Below are 8,399 nucleotides of genomic sequence, written 5' to 3'. Positions count from 1 at the left end.
GCTCCCCGCTTGACTTCCTAATGCTGCCCACCAGTAGAACTTACTGACACGACCACGTGCAAGCTCCGAATCCACGGACTTCTTCTTTCTTGGATTCTTCAATCAGCTACAAGCACCCCCGCTCGATTATCTTTAAGCTTCAATGGTAGCAACCAAGTTGATCATCAAGATGTAGATAATATCTCCAACTTGAAAACCCTAAGCTTTGTGTAAAGGAAAACTCCTCAAAGATCTCACAAGAGATTTACGCAAAACAGCAATGTATGAGCAACAATACAATTGGAGCAACCTTAAAAAACGTGGCTAGGGTTTTGTTTATATACCTAGGGTAAAAACATAAAACCCTAAACGTTTAATGAAGTAGGGCTGAGTTGGAAATTCTGCAGAAAAAACAACCTGTGCGATTTTTGATCGATCGAGTCTATTATTCGATCGATCGAGCCAGGCCGAAAGTCCCAAGTACTTCTGCAACCACTCAATTCCAACTTTACAATAATAAACCAACTTTGAGCAAGCCTAAACAAGACTAAATACATTGTTTTGATCATGGTTTGCCAACATTACAAATTAGAGTTCTAAATATATAAAATCCTAAGACCTTAGAACCTAACACACTGAACTCGTTTTCTTTTCTTCACTTTTCAATATTAATAAAACCTCACAAATTCTCCAAGATTTGTGCACTTTAAAAGAATGTTATCGACAAAACCCAAATTTTATTTTCTCTCTACTTGCACCATCTCCCAAGCGAAAATCCTTTTTTTTTTCTCTCTTTTCATTTCATGCTCAATTCTATGAACAAGTTAGATTGTGTATACAAATATTGCTTTATAATAATCTGATAAGTATCCATACATTGAATTTGAAAACTGATATCTATAACAGTACTATACCTGGGAGCAAGTTGTGGCCAATCTGTGCCTTGCAAGTTTTAAACTTAAGGATAGCTAGTTTGTTTATATGTTGCATCACAAGGTAGAAAGTATTATGTGCACGTATTTTATCTTACATTATCACCCTTCTATATATTTGAGAGTAGTATTAAAATGGGTGACCTCTTGAGAGGTCCCCGTGTTGCATTGCAACCCCCTTTTTTATTCTAAATAAAAAATAAAAAATCTTGATCCCTTTCTTAGGTTTTGTTGATTCTCTCAATTTTCTTAACCCATTCAAGAATTGTTGTCTTATCTTATAAATAATTTTTCTGTGAACATTGAAAAGTTCTAAATATTAAGAAATGAGATTATTTATGCATGTTTGCAAATTGCAATATTCGAAATTACTTAAATCGGACTGATGATGATGATGTTTCCTCTTACCTGTTACTAATAACGGGGATTATTTGGCATCAAACTCTTTTTCTCTTTTTATTACTTGTTGAGTTTTGATAAGTTACAAGAAGAAGAGATGGTATTTGAATTAGAGCTTACCGGCGACTCTGTCGTGTCATATAGTCACAAAATTAATGTATAAAAACAATTTCCACACAGAATGTATGTGAAGGAAATTTAGGAAAGAAAAGATGAAAATATGTATATAGTACACACCTGACACCAAGAACTGATAAAAACAACCAACAATTGAGTTGATGCACATAGTGCATGCCTACAAGTCTACAACCCTATCATTCATAAATCATATGATTTCAAATTTACATCTGATAATTTTGCACTACAAACTCAGGATGCTGTATTAACCACTGCAAGTATAGTGACCACTGCTTCCACCACGAACGCGTCCCTGTACAGTAATCCCATGTTGGTCAGATTGGAAGAACCGATTGAGATGAATCGGTTCCAACCATGCTCATGGCGTGAGGCACTAAACCATCTACTAACTGTAAAGAGTAAAAGAAAGAGATCTTAGCAAATTTTAAGAATTCCCATTTATTATGGTTGTGCGTGTGGTTCTATACCACATCTTAATTAAGTTGACACCTATATAGTTTGTTTCAAAACTTGACAATTAATACCGCCTGATGTCTCTATCAAAGCTCAATTTTACGGCATCACATCCTCAAAGAAAAAACACAAACAAACAAACAAACTAGCTGAAGCTGATAATTACGTTTAGCAGAAAGACTCTTGTCGACATTTGTTAGGTTCAGGATGCGCATCGTGAATTCCGCAAAAATTTTCATACCAGGAGAAAGGCTTGATTTATTAACCAGAGCCAAATACAGAGAATTATAGCTGCCCATTCCAATGCCTTCTCCGTTGGGACGGAGGCATATCTTCCTGCAACAATCAGCATGAATGGTGTATTATCAACATATTTGACAATCAGCATATATATATAGCACTTCTCTCACACACAGACAAACACTTAAGGGGTCAAGAAAGCCAAGAAAGCTGATCATAATTTATAAATAAGTACCATTTATAATTTCCAACATTGAATGAATTTGAGTCATAATATTCTAAGGTCAACTTAGAGTAGCCATAGACTGTCCATTGATATTTGTTTGTAATGGACTCCTTTATTAGTTCTAGACCCTCTCCTTTGTCCATGCTTCTTTGCTTACTAACAAAGACCTCAGCTCCAAACACACACGTGTCATCAACAAGATATCCATTGCTGGCATCTTTAAAAGTTTTGAGAGGAATGACTTTATCATAGCCCCACTCAAGCTTTATTCCACGGAAGCGCCTTTCCTTTTTTTTGGTATCTATAGGCAATACAATGTGACAAAAATAACTAGCAAAGAGCAAATGCTTTGTTTTTGCATGAGATAGATGTTGAGATTTTATTGTGATCAAGGAAAACAAATTTACAAAAAGAATATATATATATATCTATATATTGTCATTTAATGTTGACGAAAAAACTGAAAAAATGATACACATCGATAATATCTTTAAACTGAGATATTGAAGATGTGTTAACTAGAGAAGAATACTTAGACGACGACGAAAAAAAATAAAAATAAAAATAAAAAATAAAAATAACCTAGACAAGAATACATAGACAATGCTTCATTAGTTCCCAGGAAAACAGTTAAAGTTGAGGTTTTATTTAGAGAGTTAATTAACCACATACCACCATGAAAAAAAAATGTTGTAAGAGTTAAAAGCAAAAGTTGATTCCAGTTGAGAGAACAAAAAATAATAAAAAAAGACCAAAAATAACATTAATAGAAGTGGTAAACCAAAGGGTTATTATGTGTGATCAGACGTATTTATATGTTTTAGTAATATGATGATATGTTATGTCCTTAATGGATGGTGTAAACCCTCCTTATAAAATTCTCTTTAAAAAAATGATATGTCAATTAAGGAAGTGACAAGGAGTATAATTTCAGATAGATTAAAATGAAGGAAAAAAATACAAGTGATAACTAGTTTGTTGAGAATTTATAGCCAACCCCAAAATATTTTGAACCAGGCATTTGTTATTGTTGTTGTTATAAAGTCATGTCAATAATTATGAAAAAAAAGTTATAAAAAAAAATGGTTACCTCCTCAGACTTTATGAGTATGCAAAGAGTGGAATACCTTCAATAGTCAGGTAGTTATCCCTGATCTGATCATGCAAGAAAAACCTGAAAATTGCATGCACTTCCCAACCAGGAGGTCGTAAATCTGCTGCTTCAATTGCCAAGTAGAGAGAGATGTACTCGGTTACATTCTTGTCCTTGTTTCCATTGGGGTAGATAACTAATTTCCTGTAAGAAAATCCCCAATTGGTTGATGCATTTTAACGAATACATGAAAATGGTGATAATGAAAGGCCGTGCCCCTATCAAAAGGTAGCTAGCTATGGCTTGCTACCGATTAAATTAATGGAGAAGAAGAAAATGTACCACTTGTAACCTCCAGATTCAAATTCCCCCGTATCATATTTTTCCATTGAATTCTTTGCGAGTAATGAAAATGATTTTATTTTGACTGTGTAGTGCATTGTTGGTGCATCTGAAGTAGATCTGGAAATGTCTGCAAATTGTGTTCACAAACATAGGAGGTAAGAGCTAAAATATATATAATATTGCCAATCATGTAAAATGAGATGATCATATGATAGGGTTGTTTGGACATCTTAAGGAATATGAAAAAGCCTATTTTGTTTGTGCATGTGCATTACAAGTTGCAACATTCAAACTTTGTTGTGAAATAAGAAGACATCTCCTATTATCACCATGGCAAGTTAGTACATCAGGTTATAAAAAAATCCTCATAAATGTTTCTTTAAGATGAGTATAAAAAAAAAAAAAAAAAAAAAAAATTGAACTCCTCAATCTCTTTTCAAATCCAATGAAAATCACAGTATTCTGATTCAAGCAAAGGAAATCAAAATGTCACAGAAATGAACTACAAAAAAAAATATATATATATATATATATATAGGGTTGGGTTCAAGTTACACCTGGTGTAACTCTAAGTAATGTTACACCACTCAATATTTTTTAATTGAATGCGAATATTGACAAATTCACCGTTAGATTACATTATCTTTATATATTCTTCATGTTTGCAAAATTTTGAGATAATCAAAGATTAATAGTCATGTTATCAATCAATTGTTAAATTTCAAAATTTTGTAGTTTAAGATAATACATAAAAAATGAGCTTATAGATCAAATGGTAAATAGCATCCGATTGATATGAAAATTGGCATGCATGTTAAGAACATATAAAACATGTAACTCAACGGTTGGATTTTCAAAATATTAATTCAATAACAAGTTATTGAGTGGTGTAACATTACTTAGAGTTACACCAGATGTAATTTGAACCTAACTCATATATATATATATATATAATAAATAAGAAACATATATTTTATTTGCAATCTCATAAAGGAACCAATCATTTAACTCTTTTGCATTATTTTCTTTGTTCATTTTTGTTAAATATATATTCGGTATTTGAATATTACTTTGTTACAAAGCCTTTTTTTGCAACTTATTCAGTTATGTTACCTATTTCAGAAAATTGAGTTTCAGCATGGAACTTAATTTTGCTAAAATCGAGTTCTATGCAATTCAATAGAATGTAAAACTTGAGTTTGAGAAAATTGAGTTCCAGGTTTGCCATATATCACTAAATTGTATAAAAAACTTGACTTTGGAGAGATCCAATTTTACTTTGAACTCAATTTTGAGAAAGCTAAGTTCGAAAAAAATGCTACATAGCTGAATAAGTTGCAATAGAAATTTTTTAACAAAATAATTTTGAAAAACTGGATATTTAGCAAAAAAAAAAAAAAAAAACACCTTTGGTTTTGTGTTCTAAATTGATATGGTGGCAATTGTATACAGGGGCTAAGTAGCATAAAGGAGTGATGAAACTAGCCAAAGGATTTCATTCATGCAAATAATGCTTTAATATGTAAAAACTAAAAAGACACATACAAACTACGAAGAACATAAAGATATATGAAGTATACCATCTGGGATATCGAAGAAAAGATTGGCCATGATAATGAAATTGACCAGAGAGCTGTGTAAATGCTGTTCACAACAATAAGTTTGGATTTTTTCTGCTTATAAAGGCAGAGAGAAGCTGTGTTATTCCTAGCCGAAAAGTGTTCCAAGGATACCTGTTGATCACTGTTATCCTTTCCTTGAAGGATTTCATTTTGTCGAAGGAATAAGCATCGATTCTCTACTTGTAGGTGTTTTCCTTATAGAACGTACAAAGCCAGGGCACGCATTCTAATTAGCAAACATCAAACCCTTTCCAATCTCCTTTGACACAGTCACACAGGGCTATATATACAGCCAAACGCTTATCGTTCATGGTCTTAACCACAGACATGTCGTTTATCTTTATCTTTTTCTTTTTTTGATAGAACATGCGTTTATTTTATTTTATAGGACATGCATTTATCTATCTTGATTGTTCATGTATATGCTATTGGACGCTATATACATATATATATATATATATATAAAATCAAAACTTTTGACTTTTTGTTGGTTTCATATAAGTTTGTCACGTAAATTTTGGAGGCCTCACAGTTTTCACATCAACATTATTTTTTTATTAATTTATTAATTTGAATTTTTTATTTTCACATCAACATTATTTTTTTATTAATTTATTAATTTGAATTTTTTATTTTCTTCTCTCTATAAGTTTAACGAATCCTTCCTCTTTTTCTCTCTATATGTTCCCCTTGCCTGCACCCCAAGCCAATTCCTTTACCATGAATTAGAGTCTCAAGTGAATAAAGAGACGTGAGTCTCTAAGAATAAAGGTTGTTGCTTTTCTCTCAATTCTCTATACGTTTCCTTGCCTGTACCCCAATCCAATGCCTTTACCATGAATTAGGACATGTTTGGTATACTAAAATAAACGTTGTAATGTAATAGTTATTCCTATAATTTAGTTATTCTTTAATTTGATTATATTTTTATTATAAGGAATAATCATTCCTTATTAATAGTTACTCTTCAAAATGAGGTATAATTATTCTTCTGTAAAATGTTGTATTAGCTATTCCTTAGTAAATGCAATAATTTCAAAACTTAATATATTTCCAAATAGACAAACTTTCCATATACATCTAACAATTATAAAAGTAAAAAATCATTAAAAAAAAAAAACATATATCTCTCTTAAATTTAAAAATAACAATTTTTAAGAAAACATAATTGTATGAGTGAGATATTTCCTAAAATAAATGTTAAGTTTCATTGTAATGTTATAATTCACACCCAAACTAATGAATATGTTTAGTTATTACATTACAACACATTTATTCTTAGTAATAAAGATTACAATTTCTGTTGTAATCTCCATTCAGTGTACCAAATGTACCCTTAGAATCCCAACTGGACAGTTTTTGGTATGTTGCTTCATCCTGAATTTTTAAGGTGGCTAGAAATTGTAAGTATTTAATTTTTCATGTCTTTTTCTATTTTGATGGTCTTGTTTTGTTTTGTATTTTTGAGAAACGTCTGATGGTAGGTACTATACAAAATTTCTGCATTGTCTACTTCTTGCATGAGCTTTCTTGGCTATTATCTTGATAATGACTTTTCTATGGTACTAAAATTAGAGATTTTTTTAACAAATTTCTCAAAGAAAAAGTCATTGATGATTTGGGTGAATTACCTCTTAAGAAGAAGATTTCTGGAGTGTTTAAATTGTTAGAGGTATTAGGTTTATGTGTGTAGACCCAAGAGACCTAATTCTAATGTAAACCCATGTATGCCTAACCCTAACTCTCTCTCTATATAAACCCTACTTTAAAGTAAAGTCTAAAGACCAAAAACTTGATATTGGAGGACATGACAGCCAAGGGTGCTTGATTTATGTTTTTTTTTTTTTTTTCTCTCTCTCTCTTTCTCTTTTTGGTGAAATTTTTTTATCGATCCAATCATTTAATTTAGTTTTAAACAGTAAGGTTGTTCTCTATATACAAAAATCTACTGTAGCCATTTAGCTTGTTATTTATAACAGGCTAAATGGCTATAGTAGAATTTTGTGGTTATTGCTATCCACAATATTTTAGGCAATCAGAAGAGATAATTTTTGTAGTTATTGCTGTCCACTAATAGTATTCACCATTCCAAATTTTAAGTTGGGTTGTTTTAAGGTTTAGTTGTTGGATATTGTAGAAGAGGATTGTCTATTTGTTAAATAATTAGAGAGTATTCAATGTGAAGCAGATTTTGTTAAATGAGTACATAATTTGATATGTTTGAAGCTCCATTTTATTTTTTTTATATTAATTGGGAATCTTTGGGTTATGGGATAAGAATTATGGGTTTTAACAAAATTTCTCAGAACAAATGATAGTGTAGTTGCTACAGTATACACCCCTAAACAATAAGTTTAGGGATATAAAACTTTTTGTAATGAATAAATTCATATTTTGTAGATTTTATTTTTAAGTTAGATAAAGAGATGCATATTTTGGGGAACAAATTCAATTCCAAGTGCATTAACAAATTTTGTTAATTTATAATGACTTTTTTTTTTTTTTTTTAATTTTATGTTCCATAATTTTTTTAAGGCATAATAATAATAATAATAATTGTAGAATAATTTTTTTTCTTCCTTTTATAACATATAATTTTTAATAAATAAACCAAGATTAAATCATATATCATACTAAATACCTTACCCGTGCATTGCACCGATTAGCAACTAGTATAATATAAAATCGAAATGTTTGACTTTTTGGTGACCACTCCTTATTACACCACGTGCCTATATAAATTTTTATGCCATGTATACATTTAAAAATGGAGAAGATTTTATTCGGCATAACCTAACGATGCATCCAATACCAATGATCTGTGCCTAGAATGTGTTGCTAAATCTATGGTCTAGAAAGTTGTACAAGCAACAACAAATGTTGTTTGACCCGATACTTCCCTTTCTTCATAACTTCTTTCATGACAAGGGAACCACGTCTCTTCCAAACCACGCGCAGGCGGGGCTTAGAGT

At 31.1% G+C, this 8,399-nt stretch overlaps 1 protein-coding gene across 1 annotated transcript; it reads right to left on the bottom strand.

Annotated features, from left to right (window-relative positions):
- Positions 1-1,475: 1,475 nt before the first annotated feature.
- On the bottom strand, positions 1,476-5,463 carry LOC112039313 (TNF receptor-associated factor homolog 1b). Its single transcript, XM_024072174.2, has 6 exons — positions 5,386-5,463; positions 3,803-3,932; positions 3,495-3,664; positions 2,377-2,668; positions 2,068-2,237; positions 1,476-1,837 (listed from the first exon to the last, which is right to left on the bottom strand). Exons 1-6 carry the CDS (start codon positions 5,414-5,416, stop codon positions 1,680-1,682), a joined length of 951 nt encoding a protein of 316 aa, XP_023927942.1. The 5' UTR covers positions 5,417-5,463; the 3' UTR covers positions 1,476-1,679.
- Positions 5,464-8,399: the final 2,936 nt, after the last annotated feature.

The sequence above is a fragment of the Quercus suber genome, unplaced genomic scaffold, assembly GCF_002906115.3.
Source record: "Quercus suber isolate HL8 unplaced genomic scaffold, Cork oak 2.0 scaffold_366, whole genome shotgun sequence".
Lineage (NCBI taxonomy): Eukaryota > Viridiplantae > Streptophyta > Magnoliopsida > Fagales > Fagaceae > Quercus > Quercus suber.
The sequence above is the reverse complement of the archived record's forward strand: the minus strand, read 5'-3'. Positions and strand labels throughout refer to the sequence as shown.

Bases quoted from the DNA above. Each gene is read 5' to 3' on its own strand.
- LOC112039313 (XM_024072174.2), bottom strand. From the start codon at position 5,416: ATGGCCAATCTTTTCTTCGATATCCCAGATG. The intron at 3,665-3,802 runs GTACATTTTCTT...ATTTTCTTACAG, and splicing joins GAATCTGGAGGTTACAAGTG to GAAATTAGTTATCTACCCCA. The intron at 2,669-3,494 runs GTATTCCACTCT...TATTGCCTATAG, and splicing joins TAACTACCTGACTATTGAAG to ATACCAAAAAAAAGGAAAGG.